Source organism: Lemur catta, chromosome X, assembly GCF_020740605.2.
Source record: "Lemur catta isolate mLemCat1 chromosome X, mLemCat1.pri, whole genome shotgun sequence".
Taxonomy (NCBI): Eukaryota; Metazoa; Chordata; class Mammalia; order Primates; family Lemuridae; genus Lemur; species Lemur catta.
This window is the reverse complement of record NC_059155.1, coordinates 60215501-60231006: the sequence shown is the minus strand read 5'-3', so window position 1 is coordinate 60231006 and position 15506 is coordinate 60215501. Positions and strand designations below refer to the sequence as shown.

General features: G+C 42.3%; 1 protein-coding gene across 1 annotated transcript in view; it reads right to left on the bottom strand.

Annotated features, from left to right (window-relative positions):
* The window catches only part of SLC9A7 (solute carrier family 9 member A7), a 156708-nt gene that overhangs the window by 10116 nt on the left and 131086 nt on the right, over positions 1–15506 (bottom strand). The window contains exons 15-16 of the mRNA XM_045538534.1: positions 6817–6899; positions 922–1027 (exon numbers count right to left, since the gene is read on the bottom strand). Of these exons, the coding sequence (XP_045394490.1) occupies positions 922–1027; positions 6817–6899 (189 nt within the window). The remainder of the gene's footprint in view (positions 1–921; positions 1028–6816; positions 6900–15506) is intronic.

The following is a 15506-nucleotide window of genomic DNA, read 5'->3' as shown; positions in this document are numbered from 1 at the left end:
ATCACTGATCAAGTAAACTGCAGGTCATTTGCTAAGTATTTGAAGACCTGCATTAGGCTCCCAGCTCTGCCAATTACTGACTGTGGACAACTCACATCATCACTGAGCTACACTTTCCTCACCTGTAACATCGTAGGACCTGCTTATTCACGGTATGGCCAAGAGAACAAAATTAGTCTTTGTGAGCTATAAAGCTGTACGCAAATTTAAGCAGTTCTTTTCTCCTTGGGTATAATGATTGTGTTAATGACAAGCTGATGAGGATGGCTGAGGAGAGATGGGGAAGAAGGCAGGCCTTTGACCTCCCCTCCACTCCCTCCGTGTGGTAGCTGCTTGCTCTCCCCACCTCTCCACCCTGCCACCCACATGAGAAGCTCAAGGGCCAGCCCTGAATCTAAGCCACCCACCAGTGGGAGTGTTCTTTTCATACTGTGCTGAGTCTATTTCTAGAACCTGCAAATGGAAAGAAAGGTCTAACCACATCAATGTAAATAAACCATTTACAAAAGGAATCCTTACATTTGTGAAAGGCTTTGTAGTTTACAGTGCATCTTTACGGACCTAATCTTTTAACTCTCACAGCCAGCCTGTACTACTAGACCCATTTTACAGATTAGAAAACTGAGGTGCAGAGCACTTCTATGGCCTGTCAGGGCTTGGATTCCAATTTAGTTGTTCTGACTCCAAATCTAGTGCTCTTTCTACTCCAGCACAGCTGCCAATGTTGGGGAATCCCATAATCCTGGTAAAAGGTTTCTCTGGTACTGTGCAAAACATATAAATATATGTAAGCTGGCCATTTCTAGTCATCTTATTAAAGAAACAAAATCTGTGGATTTGCAGGCAGGCGTGTGATGGTTTCTTTTCCCTAGGTAAGGGAACATGGTGAGCAGGACTACTGCCCTGGCCTGCTGTACTTACGTCGTACACCTGAGGACTAGTCAGACACCGAGCCAGCAAGCCACACCAGGTAGGAAGAGTGGTGGTTAGTGGGGGGCCACTGTGTGTGAGGATGGGCTTCAAGTAACTGTAAAATGGGAATTAAGGAAAAATGGCTGCGAAAGAAAACACACACACACACACACACACACACACCCCAAAATGTGTTTAAAAATCCCACAGTAAATCATCCAACATTCTTCCCACAAAAAGCTTCTTTTTCCCCTTTTGCCAGTGTGATATAGGAAATACTTGTACCCTACAACAGTTTGAATCAAAGAGTAAGCTAGCTCTGTTAGCCTTAAGTGGTAACTGTTAACTCTCAGGTTGGTGATTCCTAATTTTCAGTTAAAAAGCATATTTGGCTAATTAGAACCCCCTTCTCCCTTCTTCATCACATCAAATGAGAGTTTTGCTTTCAATCAGCATTCGGCTTCTGAGACGCAAACAGCCCAGGCCTCAGAAATAGGAAATAGTGTACCTGGAATGGAGGGTTGTGGCCCCTGAGTCCCCTCTGCTTTTGTTCTCTGCAAGTATTCTTATAAACCACTCTACCCAGAGGGCACGTAGTGGAAATGCTGGAGCTGGACAGGACCATAGAAGTGGGCTGGGGCTACTACAAAGGCAGAAACTGAGACTTGGCAAGGTGAAATGATTTCAGTAAGGTTACTCGTACCGCAATTTCCCAACTTCCCATACAGCACTATTCTTCACTCTACCCACGGCTTCTCTCCCAGATTCTAGCACAAGGCTTCTCAACTTCAACGCTATTGACATTTAAGGCCTGACCATTCTTTGCTGTGGGGAGTTGCTCTGTGCTTGGTAGGACGCTGAGCAACATCCCTGGAGTCTACCTACTACAGACGCTCTTCAACTTACGATGGGGCTGCATCCTAATAAACCCATTGAAAGTTGAAAATATCACAGGTTGAAAATGCACTTAATACACCTAACCTATCGAACATCATAACTTAGCCTAGCCTACCTTAACTGTGCTCAGAACACTTACATTAGCCTACAGCTGGGCAAAATCACCTAACACAAAGCCTGTTTTATAATAAAGTACTCCATAGCTGATATAATTTATCAGATGCTGTACTGAAAGTGAAAACCAGAATGGCTGTATGGTACTTGAAGTATGGTTTCTACTGAACACGTATCATTTTCACACCATCATAAAATTGAAAAGCCATAAGTTGAACCATCATAAATTGGGGACTGCCTGTTGATGTCAGTAGCACCCCGACCCCCCTCCTAAAGTTGTGACAACCAAAAATGTCTCCCCAAAATTGCCAAATGTTTCCTGGGAAGCAAATTTGCCCTCGGTTGAGACCACTGCTCTAGATGAAGTAGAGAGTGGAAAGCTCAGGGTTTCTCTCTCAGTGAATATCGGAGCTGCTGAACCCACAGCCCCTTGTGGGAAGCACCAGTCACATTATGATAGAGCCTGGACCATTTCTGAGACCCACAGCCTAAGCAACGTGGACAAGGTGGAGTCTCAGATGGCCACCTTGACTACAGGGATGGCCAAGACACTTTAAAGGAAGGTGAGGAGATGCCACAGCTGTGTGTACCTACAAGGACAACTGTTAGGAGCACCATGACTTCTCGTGTTCATTCAGAGAAGCACCAGAGAAACGGAGCTCTCTCTAGAGGAGATGGGACGGAGATACTGGGGAATGCTTCTAGTTTGGAATTACTCAACCAAGGAGGATGTGAGGGCTCAGCTGGAGCTCTTTACACACAGAACCAGCTCCCCTTTTACTGCTCTCCTTGAATCACATTGCTGGGGAGAGGTGCAGGCCAGGCGCTCTTCCAATTTGGGAATAGCACCTATAGGCCTGTCAGTTTTCTTGTGTCTTTGTTTCAGAAGGTAACAGAGGCTCAGATCTGTGGAATGACAAATAAGCAAAGGTCAAGGGGAACCCAGAGGCTGCCTTTCAGTTCCTGCCTCAGGCCTCCCAAAGACAAGCTCTCTCTCTTCTACTAATCCAGAAGGCCCTCTAACAACTTCTTCAAAAAAAGAAAAAAAAATTTATAGACACACACACACACACACACACACACACACACACACACACACAAGCTTCTAAATATTCAAATTGTTGGAAGGGCACAAAATGAAACATCAAGTCTCTCTTTCCTACCCTAGTTGTTCTGGTAATTATCATTATAACTTTATATAATACATTTTTTCCTCCTATTTCCTGACTTCTAAACTTTAGTTAAAGGCTTTAAACTCCTTCCTATGAAGGATGGTTACGTTTAATTCATTTTCACTCGTCTCTACTTTCCAATTTTTTTCTTTTCCAATTTTATTATAATTTTATAATATGGATATATAACATTTTTTTCTACTTTATAACTAATAAGTAAGCTTTATCTACAGATTGAGTCTAAGTGTTAAAAACCAATCAACAGCATTTGTAATAATGTCATTGTATGAATATTCACTGTAGAACCAAACAGAGTGGTTAGAGCAATATAAAAAGAAATATAATACACTGTTATTTAAACTTTGTCAGTCAGAAGAAAACCCTTAAGTGTCTTGCTAAATAAAGGATCTTCTTTTAATTTATAAAAAAATTGTTTACTTCTGGGTTATAACAATCATTGTTTCTTTGATGTTGTTGGCTTTGTTGGACTTTTGTTTTATTTGATCCTAATGCTAGTTTTCTTCCTTTTTATAGGGTCTGCTTGTCACTAAACTTTATGAACTCTTCTTGCGTGTCTGAAAGCTACCCTCCTTTATTCTCTCATTTTTGATTGGCAGTTTAGGTGTAGAACTCTAGGTTCAGACTTTTTATTTCATCCCTAGAACTTTGAAGATACTGCTCAACTGTATTCTAACATCCAATTTTATCCATGAGAAGTCTGATTTTTGTCCTTTGAAGGCTGCCTATTTTTCTTTTTGGAAGCCTCAAAGATTCACTCTTTTTCTCTGGTAGTTATGGAATGTCCCCAGAATGTGTCCATTCATCCTACTCACATTTGGTGGGCCCTTGCACTCTGGAAACAAGTGTCTTTCTTAGCTAAGGGAATTTTTCTTCCATTATTTCTTTGGTACTTCTTTTTCTCCATAGGCTCCATACTCTCCTTTCAGATCCTGTTAAATGATTTGGACCATCTAGGTCTCACCTCCACATCTTCAAACTCTCCTCCTATTACATGTCTCTGACTTTTTGCTCTAATTCTTGGATTTTTTCCTCAAGTTTATCTTCCAGATGAACAATTTGGTATTCATCATGTTCAAATTGTTAAACTATTCATTATATTTTTTATTAGTTTCAGAAACTTCATATTTTTAACTTCTAAGAATTTCTTCTTATTTACTTCTTTTTCTAATAATCTATTCTTGCAACTGGAAAAACCTCTCAATGCTGTATGGATTTTATTAGAAAAATAAAAAATTAAATATTTGGAATTGTTTAGTTACGTTGGCACCCCTATCCTCATGTCTTTATTTAGTTTCTCTGTTCATCAGGCAGGCTGGGGACTCCTACCATGGCCAAAGTCGCAGGGTGGGGTTACTCTGAGAAGAAAAATCTTTGGTGCCCTCAAGATCTGTTTCTCTACAAGCCTTCCCCAGGCCGTGTCTCTACTTTCTTTAAAGATGTATGGCCTGAAGAGAAAATTAACAGTTACCAGTTGATCTGCTGACACAGGAAGTACCTGTTGCAGGTACTCCTGACAATATTCTTTCACAAATTGCCTGGAAAAACTGGCTTATGACTCACTTTTGTCTTGGGCTACAGTTTTCTCTGCTACAATTCCCTCTACCATTGGTCTTCTAAGTAGATGAAAACATAACTTTTTGCAATTTCAATGAAGCCTGGGGAGAAAAGGGAGGTATATGTGTGTGCTGAGTCTCTCATCTTACACTAGAACCCCATCTATCCCTTGTTAAGGCTTGTTCAGGGAAGGAGGTCCCACACTCCCTCTTGCCAGCCTGTGGGAGTCATTCATGTCCAGCTGAACTCTCTTCTGATGCAGCCAAAGCCCACATTTTCTTGTTAGATCATCTGTGGAGCTATAGAATGAATCATGGTGACCTTCCTCATTTAATTCTTCAGACTTTTTATGCCTGTTTATGTTCTTTCTTAGTTTCTCTTCTCCAAACTAAAAAGTGGAAGTCCCAAAGTCACTAAAATTTAGATTCAGATGGGACTTTAGTGATAACTTCTGTTTGTCTTCAAAGAATCAATTTCTTAACACTTTAGCATGTTGTCACTCTCCTGTGGATACTTTTCAGTTTGCTCTATATACTTTCTGAGCCAAGTGAGCAACATGCATTCTGGATTACAACATAGACAAAGTTCATGTGGCTTAAAAAAATCCCTGGGGGTTCTATTTCAGTTAATAGCAAACATGGTAATTTGAACCAAACTTTTCCACTGAGAACTAGAAATCTGGTCAAAATAAAACATGACAAAACCATCTGTTTGATGGCTTCAGAAAGCTACCAAGGCAGTGATGAGGGCCAGAATCTGGGAGAAGGACAGCCAAGAGGTGAGCCTCATACTTGGTGAGCCAGTTTCCCTAATGACACCTGAGAAGCTGAGCAGAACATCTGGCAGATTCACAAAGACAGAGTCTGACAAAAATCGGAGTCTGGGGCCCACAAAGGAAGAAAATGTAAATATCCCAGGCTTTAGGTGGGGACCCAGAAAAAAAGGCAAAGAAAAAACAGACTAATCCCCACAGGAACTGATGCCTGGCTTCACATCACCTTTATTCCTGGTTGGATTAAGGTGATCTGGAATTGCTAATATCCCTAGCCTAGCCACTGACCAGATGTGAGCTTAAACCATTCTCTGAAGGATGATAACCTCATCCAGAGCATTGAAAATTATCTCTAGATTTTTTCATTGCCCATGTCTGTCACTCAGTAGAAAAAAATGCACAGAAGATACGTAATAAAGCTTCTAGAAGGTAACACAGGAATTGAGCACTTATGATTTGTGTAATTTCTGGCCAGGCACGGTAGCTCACACCTGCAATCCCAGCACTTCAGAAGCCCAAGACAGGAGTATCATTTAAGGTCAGGAGTTTTAGACCAGCCTGAGGAATATGGTGAGACCCTCTCTCTACAAAAAAAAAACAAATAAATAGCTGTGCATGGTGGTGTACACCTGTAGTCTTAGCTATTTGGGAGGCTGAGGCAGGAGGATTGCTTTGCTTGAGCCCAGGAGTTCAAGGCAGCAGTGAGCTATGATCACACTATTGTACTCTAGCCTGGGTGACAGAGCAAGACCCTGTCTCTTAAAAAAAAAAAATTCTTAAACATTTTCCAAGTCCCCAAAGACCATATGTAATAAGCCACCTGCCTGTTTGATCACTATGTCAATTTAAGAAACCATGAAGGTTTCACTTGTTGGTTTTTAATTTTTATCTGGGACCAAGTGAATCTACTAACACAGGGTCTGCCCTGCGTGTGGCCCAGTTATACCACTATGAAATCACACAAGATCAGACTTGGCTGAGTTCAGCCAATAGGAATTATCCTCCTCATGTGGGTTAACAGCTAAAGCTCCCTTTCCCTTCCTGATCACAGCATGATTCACTGTGTAATTTTAACCTAATTTACCTACAAAGGCATAGTTCCCCTGGACATAAAGCTCTCGAGAGCCACATGAGCATACCAGGCTATGGATTGGCTACTCTAAGGACATACAAACATTTCTCTTGGCCAGAGAGATGCTCACCGGGGCTACCTGTGGTTGAATGATCAGAGCACGTGTCCCATGAGAGGACTGACTACAGCTGTCCCAAGTACACATCTTTCCTTACTCATCAGAAGTCATTCACCAAAAATTCAACAAGAGGATTTCATCATCAATGTTTCACCAACACAGGGGATGCCACTTAAAAGGATACTTGTGGTCAAAGCTGTACCACAGCCTGAATATCCACGCGCTCTCCTGCTTTGTCCGGTTTCCTGTGGCAGAATCTGGGCCATCCTAGGAACAAACAAGAGGATATATGCTTAGTTGCACAAAAAGGATCTCAAAGAAGGGAGGGAAAGCTTCTTTTTTCACTATAATTTTTATAGATCTAGACCTCATAGTCAAACATCCTATATCACCAAAATTTCAAAGATATATTGGGAGGTAATACTTGGGCAGAAATTGAATAAACCCAAAGAGGCAGAAAGAGCAATCCTCAAAGTAAAAAGACTTGTTTACATCTGTGGGTGCATCAACTCAATGTAGTACAAAATGTCTTTTGGCATTTTTATTGTAATTTTCCTCAAAGTGCCTTTCAGCAGATTAATTACCCTAAAATAGTCTAGATCCTAATGGGTCAAAATTGATTTATAGAGAATATTTTTAAAAGCATCTGCGAAACCAACTTTTCAGACCACCTCCGCCCTCCCCACCATCCCAAGCAGGCCTGGGGAAACCACACTTCCTTGAGTTTCTTGACAAACTAGCCAAGGCTTCTCTGTGGTCCTCATCCTGGCACCTAACACTGTGCTCCAGGTGTCGAGGTAACTTGTTTCCTTACCAGCTTTAGGAAGGCAGGGTCAGTGGGCAGGGGAAACAGAGCCCCAACTAGCAATTCTGTTATTTTATCTACCCTTAAGTAGCAAGTCCCTTGCTGCTCTTCAATGCCCTTCCAACTCAAATATCTTTGTCACTGAATTTTCAAAATAACCTGCAAAATCAAATATTCACTTAAGGTCTAGGAAATCTAGACATTATAAATATCATAAACAGAACAATTAATATAAAAATCAGATTGACTGCAGCAATTTGAGGGCACTAGTGGGGCTCTGAAAGTAGAGATGGCTTGTGGAGCACAGCCATTTTTCTCATCATCCTCTTTAATATCACAGGGAGAGGCAACTCTGCAAGTGAGGGACAATCAACAGTCACCGAATAAAACTTGAACCAAAATTACCAGCAGTTCTAAATCACAGTGAGTGTCAATTCTACCTGTAATAGCAACACCAAGGATTGATCAGAGATCTTTGAGAAGCCAAGCATATAGACAAGTAGAAGGAAGGAAATTACCAAGTACTATTTACATTCCTAAAGTTCCCAACAGCAAAGACTATTTTTAAAAATTGAGTCCCCATGGTATTTCAGGAATGTTGAGTGACGGATATGGAAATGGCTTAGTTTAACAGGCACTTCTGTGGATGAGGAAATATAAATAAGGAGAGACCCCAGAGACCAATTTTATTTTACATTTTTATAAATCATGTGGAAGAAAGAGGGCACAGAAATGTCTCGACTTGCAGATAACAATTGTTCCTTTGGGTAACCAATCGTCAACCCAATGAAAACTCTAAGAAGATTTCAAAATGCCACATGACTAAGTAGAAAAGTGGTAGATGACCCGTCTGATAGGCAAATATTTTTATGGAAAAATCAAATGGTTCTTTACAAAGTGACAGGCTCTAGACTTTCAGTTCTAAGTAGTACCTGTAAAATTTTACTAAAGAATAAACTAGCAAGATGATAAACATTATCCGGAAGGATATTATAAACCATCAGGCACAAAACAAATCCCCCAAAGTCAGTTTCTTCCACTCCTTCCCTTAAATCAACAAGGAAAACAACAAACCCTACCCTGTCATTTCTTAACCTCTGCAAAACCACAAGCATTTATTATCACCTGGAATACTTAAGTTCTTGCCATCTCAACTCAAGGAAGCTACAAGAGACTTATATAAGCCCCAAAAGGGACAATTAAAATGAGTTAAGCAAGGGAGGGGCTTCTATTTAACCAAACTAACAAAAGGTCTTCTCAGGCTACAGAAAGATATGCCTTTAATCCACAAAGAAGATAAAGTGACCTCAGACTGCACAGCAAATCCCAACTAAAAGACAACCCTTAAAGGCTGAGGGATAAGTTCAGGACAAATGAAAGGTGTAACCTTGCAAAAAGGGCATTAAACAACTTCTTATTCTAAGAGATGGTGCCAGAAGCATGATTAGGTATGGGAAGAACTTAGTTAAATCCACATAGGGTGGCTTTGGGGAAATCAGGGTGGTTCTGTGGAATAGAACTAATTTTTTAAGCTGACCCAGAAGATAACCAACAATTGCTTTACCACATGATCTGAGCTGCTATCACAGAGAAGCCAGAAGAGCCCTTTCTATGGGCTCCAAACAGCACAAGGCTGAGCAGGCGTCACTGTGGGGGAAGGCCGGGCCTCTTTCCTGGCTGCAATTGGAGACTCTTGGATTTCCATTCCTGTGCTGCCCAAATAAAAAGCGGAGACTCTCTTACCACACCCATCCTCAAAACCTGCATTCCCACCAGCAGAGTTCATACCTCATGTCTTTAGCTCAGGCTACTTCTAGAGCCTGGGATACCCTTTCTTCCTCTCATCTCCTCCCTACCACAGCTACCTGGCTGACCTCTATTCATCTTTCAAGGCCATGCACAAGCTTGGCTCCTCTGCAAAATGTTTCAAAAGCAACAGAGCACTCCAGGAGGTGGAGGTGTGGACATCACAGGCTCTCTCAACAGACTAGCTGGGTCCTGACTGCCATTGCCTGGCTGTGTGACTGTGAGCAAGTTACCTAACCTCTCTGTGCTTCAGTGTCCTCACTGTAAAAAATGGAGATATAAACAATTTCCTACCTCATGGGGGCATTATGAGGCTGTGATATTATGATACGACAAGAAATATATCATACATTGGTCTTCACCCCAGTTCCTGGCATAAAACCCATGGAATTTCCTGAGTGGTTAAGATGAGAGGAGCATCTTTTTTATTCATAATAAGCTCCTTTCAATCATACCTGAGTTAATGCTAATGAGGTGACTTCTGGAGGATGGGGGCTGGTTGCCACACGAACCAACCATGTGATTAGAGGGTTGGAACTTTCAGCCTCACCCCCGATCTCCAGGAGGGGACAGGGACTAGGGATTGAGTAAATTATCAGTGAGATGGCCAATGATTTAATCAATCATTCCTACGTAACAGGACCTCCATAAAACCCTAAAGGATGGGGTTCAGAGAGCTTCCAAGATGGCCCCACACACTCCGATCCCCATCCCCTGCCCTATGCATCTCTTCCATTTGGCTGTTCCTAAGTTGTATTCTTTATAATAAACTGGTAATAGTAAGGTAAAGTGCTTTCCTGGGTTCTGTGAGTCATTCTAGCAAATTACTGCACCTGAGGAGGGGGTCATGGGAACCCCTGATATGTAGCCAGTCAGTCAGAAGTACAGGACACAACCTGGGACTTGCGACTAGTGTCTGAAGGGAGGGCAGTCTTGTGGGACTGAGCCTTAACCTGTGTGGTCTGAGCTAACTCCGGGCAGTTAGTGTCACAATTGAGTTAAACTACAGGATACCCAGTTGGTAACCAGAGGATTGAGAATTGATTGGTGTGAGAAAAAAAAAAAACCCTTCTAACATATTTGGTGTTAGAAGTGTTGTACATGTAGAGAATAAAAGAGGTTTTTATTTTAGAGGCATAAATGATTTTTACACTTAAAGAACTTAGAATGGTAACGACTCTCACTATTATATTATTAGCCATGTGACTTTTTGTGCCAATTGAATATTTGTGAAATATTTAACACAGTATCTAGCATATAGTTAGAGCTCATATAATTAATTCAGTTCATTTGCAAAGACTGGATATGTAATTTCAAACATATATTTGTTGGGGGAAAAACTAGTTATTAACATCGTTTGGCTATCTTGTGTGGCTCTTTACACAGCGGATTTTTAATCTTTTTACTGACATTATTAGTAGAGAAGCTCCTTCAAGAAAATAAAACACCAGCAACCCTGCTTGTCACCATTTTTGAGCATGTAAGAACCAGTGTCTGTTTCTTTGGCACTCTGCATTCATTAAGCAACTACTATGTGCCAGGGACTGTGCTGGGTGCTAGAAACACAAAGATGAGCAAGACTCAGCACTTGCCCCTTGAGGAGCACCCTTTCCAGAGGGGAAGAATGGCAAATGGTCCGATTTTTAGAATAATTCTTGGATGGATAACAGTATCTGTGCAGAATTATATTTCATTCCATTCTTATATAATGTTAAAAGATTTTTTCCAAAGTTAAGTTCATTATAATAATGAGAAGAGTTTACTTTTCTTTTCAGGGATGGAGCATGTGGCAGGCAGAATATTGGCCCCTCAAAGATTTCTACATCCTAATCCCCAGAGCTTGTGAGCATGTTACATGACCTGGCAAAAGGGGCTTTGTAGATGGACTTAAGGTTATCCATGTAGGCCCAGTATAATCATATGGGCTCTTAAAAGTGGACAAGGAGGGCAAAAGAGTCAGAAGGTTACAATAGAAAAAGACACAGGAGAGATTCGAAGCTTGACAAGGACTTGCCCCACTGTTGCTGGCTTTGAAGATGAAAGGGGGCTTCTAGGAGCTGACATGACCCCTGGCCAACAGCCAGCAAGGACATGGACCCTAAGTCCTACAACCACATGGAACTAACTGAATTCTACCAACAACCTGAATGAGCCTAGAAGTAGCTTCTCCCCAAGAGCCCAGCCCTGCCAACACCTTGCTTTTGGCCTTGAGAGCCTTAAAGCAGAGAAACCAGCTGAGCCACCAGACTTGTGATCTACTGAACTATAAGATAATAAAATTGTGTTGTTTCGAGCCACTAAGTTGTTGGTAATTTTTTATACCAGCCACAGAAAATTAATACAGAGAAGAGTAAATAAATGATATAACTTGATTTGGGCCTTTATCATGTCATTGGGATGATGGGCCCAAGATTTCTTAGCAGGAGGTAATCACAGGGTTTAAAAGCAGGGAATGAAGTCTCTGACAGTGATACATGGATGGTTTTATTCCTTGGTTAAAACTCTCCCCAGAGCTCCACATTGCCTGGCCCAGGGCTTCTCAAATTGTAAAGTGCACACAAATCCCCTGGGGATACTGTCAAAATGCAGATTCCGCTTCAGTGGGGCTGGGTGAGGAGTCTGCATTTCCAACAAGCTTTCTGGTGACGCCCACGGTGCACTTGGAGCAGCAAGGACAGGCCTCTGCTCCCTGGGGGAAGAGCAGACAATCTCACTTCTGCCACTCTCCACTCTCACCCTTCATCACAGTGTCATCAAACCCTTTGGGACAGGAATTCATCTGTCTTGCAGATGTATTCCCAGGGCTTGAAGGAATGTCTGCAATAAAACAGGTGCTCAATAAATATTTGTCAAATGAATGAATACATTCACATTGACTCTGAGCTTCTAGAAAATAAAAAAAAAAGAATAGCAGAAAGGGAAATCAAGGGGCCAAGGGAGGCAACTGGAAGAACAAAAAACTTAGGGACTTAGGGGGTGGGGAGACATCAGAGAGCAACAGTTTGAGGGAAGGCATCTCAGCAACTGTTTAAAGTTAAAGATTTAGGTGACTGGGTATCAGATTTCAGCCTGGAGGAAAACTGGAGAACTCAGGAATCCAACTTGCTCAGAAAGTTGTAAGTCAATGCAACCATGAATAGCTGATTTTCTACAGTTTTCACTACACACACACACACACACACACACACACACACACACACACACCCCACAGGCATAATGTAGTTTCCTTTCTTCCACATTTCATTAATATCCTGCTTATGACCTTGTCCTGATGATATGATAAAGCTGGGATAAATTCATATTCATGCTCTTAGCTGCTCCCATCAATGAGTTCCCTTCTGTAAACTTGGGGAAGGAAGTAAATGATGTGTCTGCATGTCCGGCCAACAGAAATCTCAGCTGTCTAGTCTGGCATGAAAAGTTCCCCCTTTAATGGGGTGGGAGGCCACCCCTGGGATTGGGCAGCTTGTATCCAGCTGGGGTTGTTTTGTTTTTGTTTCAAAGTCACCAAGACCTCCAGAGAAACAAAGCAACTGAGTTTTTTTTGTCTTGTTTTGTTCTAATGAGTCAAACTTGCCAGGGACACAGAGCTGAAGTCTGCCCACAATATTCTTATGCTTCTCTCACATAAGGCCAAACTTCTAGTCAACAGTTCCTTTCCTTCTCTCACAAGAGCTAATATTCTGTAGCTCCCAAACCATGACTCTGTTTATAACCTGTTTCTGGAACCAGCGAGGAAAATCATGCTCATTATAAGAAATGCTTTCCCATCAAATATCAGTTTTTTGTTTGTTTGTAGTTTTTAGGAAGATTATTTAGAAAATGAGATAAAGAGAACTGCCCTTTTTTTTCTAGTGGGGAATAAACATCTGGACTTTCCCTACTTCTGACTTCAGTTTCATGACAACACTGAGCATGTGATCTGGATCTATTTCAGGGGAAACCGAAAGAACCCAGGGTTTCACCCAAAAACGAGAAGGCCATTTATTTCCTTGTTTTCCTGTTTTTTTTTTTTGTACCACTGAATGCTCCCAGCCCTGCTGTTAGTGGTTTACTGGAATGAGAAGGTCAGGTCAGGAGGATTTAGAGAAATAAGGGTCTTTCTGCACAAGGGCATGAGTCATTTCTAAGAGGGTGTCCTGGGGAACCAAGCTTGAAGTTTGCCTACAGTCTGACAGCAATCTTGAAAGCTTTTCAAAAGGTCAGTGGAACTGACTTTGAGGGTCCCTCTGCACGTCTGTGTGTGAGGCTTGGAAGGGAGGAGGTGAGGGGAAGCTGTGACACAGCTCCTGGCTAGGGCTGGCAAATGGGGTGCTATCAGGGGTGCTGCATGAGTTGCTGCCAGCCCGTTCACCACACCACATGCGCAGTGCTCCTGGCCCAGAGAGCCCTCTGGGAGCAGACAGGAACGCAACACTGGGTTTACCCATATAGGAGGGTTCCACATGGAGAGGGAGCTATTTTAGCTGTCACTACATGGACTAAATGCCAGAATCCTTAGCACTCAGGACCCACTGCTTTCTCAAACATTTCCACATAAAAGTGACAGCAGGTTTGCTACTGAGTCTAAGTACAAGCCATGTCTCCAGTGTGCACGTCTGATGAGATGCACAGTAAGTTCTGCTACATGATCAACCAAACCATTTCATTTATTTCCTTTTACAGATGTGTGGATACAGAGGTGGGAGCCAAGGGGAAACAGGAAAGGGGTAGGAAATATTTTGCTTGGTCTGGAACTGTCAAGATGAAATCTCTCCAAATCCTGGCTATCCAGCTGCTATTAGCATGTTTTCTTACAAAATTAATCTAGACTGGCCATAGTTCTGTGGAGGATGCTTTGGAATAGGGCGGCCATATCCTACCAGAGACATTATTTTCCTTTCAGTGAAATACAAACATCTGTCATGTTTTTCCCCCAGGTTTTCTCAGGATGAGTTTCAAGACTGCCCAAACTGTTATACTCTAAATTAGCTTCAAGGTGTACAGTTCCTGAAACCCTATTTTCTAAAGTCCTTAATCAAGGCTAGCATCAATTAGCAAATTTCCAAAATGTTCCCAATTGGCACAGTGGTCAATTCTAATATAATCTCAGAGGTCTTCTGGAGCTCCATTAAAGTGGGCACCAGATCTCCAAGGAAGCTCCTTAAAAACTCTTCCCCAAATGTCCCAAAATTTCAGAGGTCCTGGCTTTGTGTCTCTTAAGCTGGAACCTAGAATGGACATCAATGCCATAAATGCCTTATCAGGCTGTGGCCACCCTCAAAGAGAAAGAAACCTGAAAAGGGTATAGTAGCACCTCCTGGGCCCTACACAGCACCACATGTTGTGAGACTTGTTAAATCTGATGTAGTAGATGGAATCATTTAGAAGATCCTATGGAATCTCAAGTCTGCAGACTGGATTTAGTATTAAGTGCAATGATGCGTGTGATTCAAAGCTGACTGGAAGAAAAAGAACAGGGTTTCGTGAACAACGCACGCACGTGGTCAATGAAACGACCTGCTGTGTGCTGCCTCTCTCACTCCCCGCTTACCCATCAAATGCCTACGGAGCTCCCCCCATGTGTCAGCACTGTGCTCAGCACTGGATATTCAATGCCGAACAAAACAGTCCTTGACCCCCAAGGCCAAATAATAATATTATGATATTATGATATTATGATAACACATTTCTGTCCCTGATATAACTCTCCTTTCTCTACCTTGCCTGCCCAGGACATGCCTGTCTTGGGAAGGAGCAAAACCTGGAGCCAAAATCATCCCAACAGTTACACAACAGGGATGATATGGTAGCTTAAAACATATCTGCAAATTTGTTGACACTCTTCTCATCTAGAGGTTATGGTTTCTATCTATCAGCCCATTGAATCTGGGCTGGTCCTAGGAATGTATTCCTAACCAATAGAAAGCCACAGGAGTGATGCTGGAAAACTTACAATATTAGGTCAGAAAAGGTAATGCAGCTTCCACCTTGCTTGCTGGGACACTCGCTTTTAAAACCCTGAGCCATCATGTAAGAAATCTGACTGGCCTGTGGCCACCATGCTGGCAGGTGGGGCTTGAGCCCCATGGAGAAGCCATGTGTAGGGATTTCAATCTCAGGTCCTCATTCTTGAGTCCCCCCAGCCCAGATGCCAGACATGTTAGTAAATGAGCCTTTGGATGATTCCAGCTCCAAGCTTTGAGTTAACCCCAGCCTCCCAGTTTTCCCACCTGAGGCCCTGGACTTTGCGGAGCAAAGGCAAGCCGTCCCTACTGTGCCCT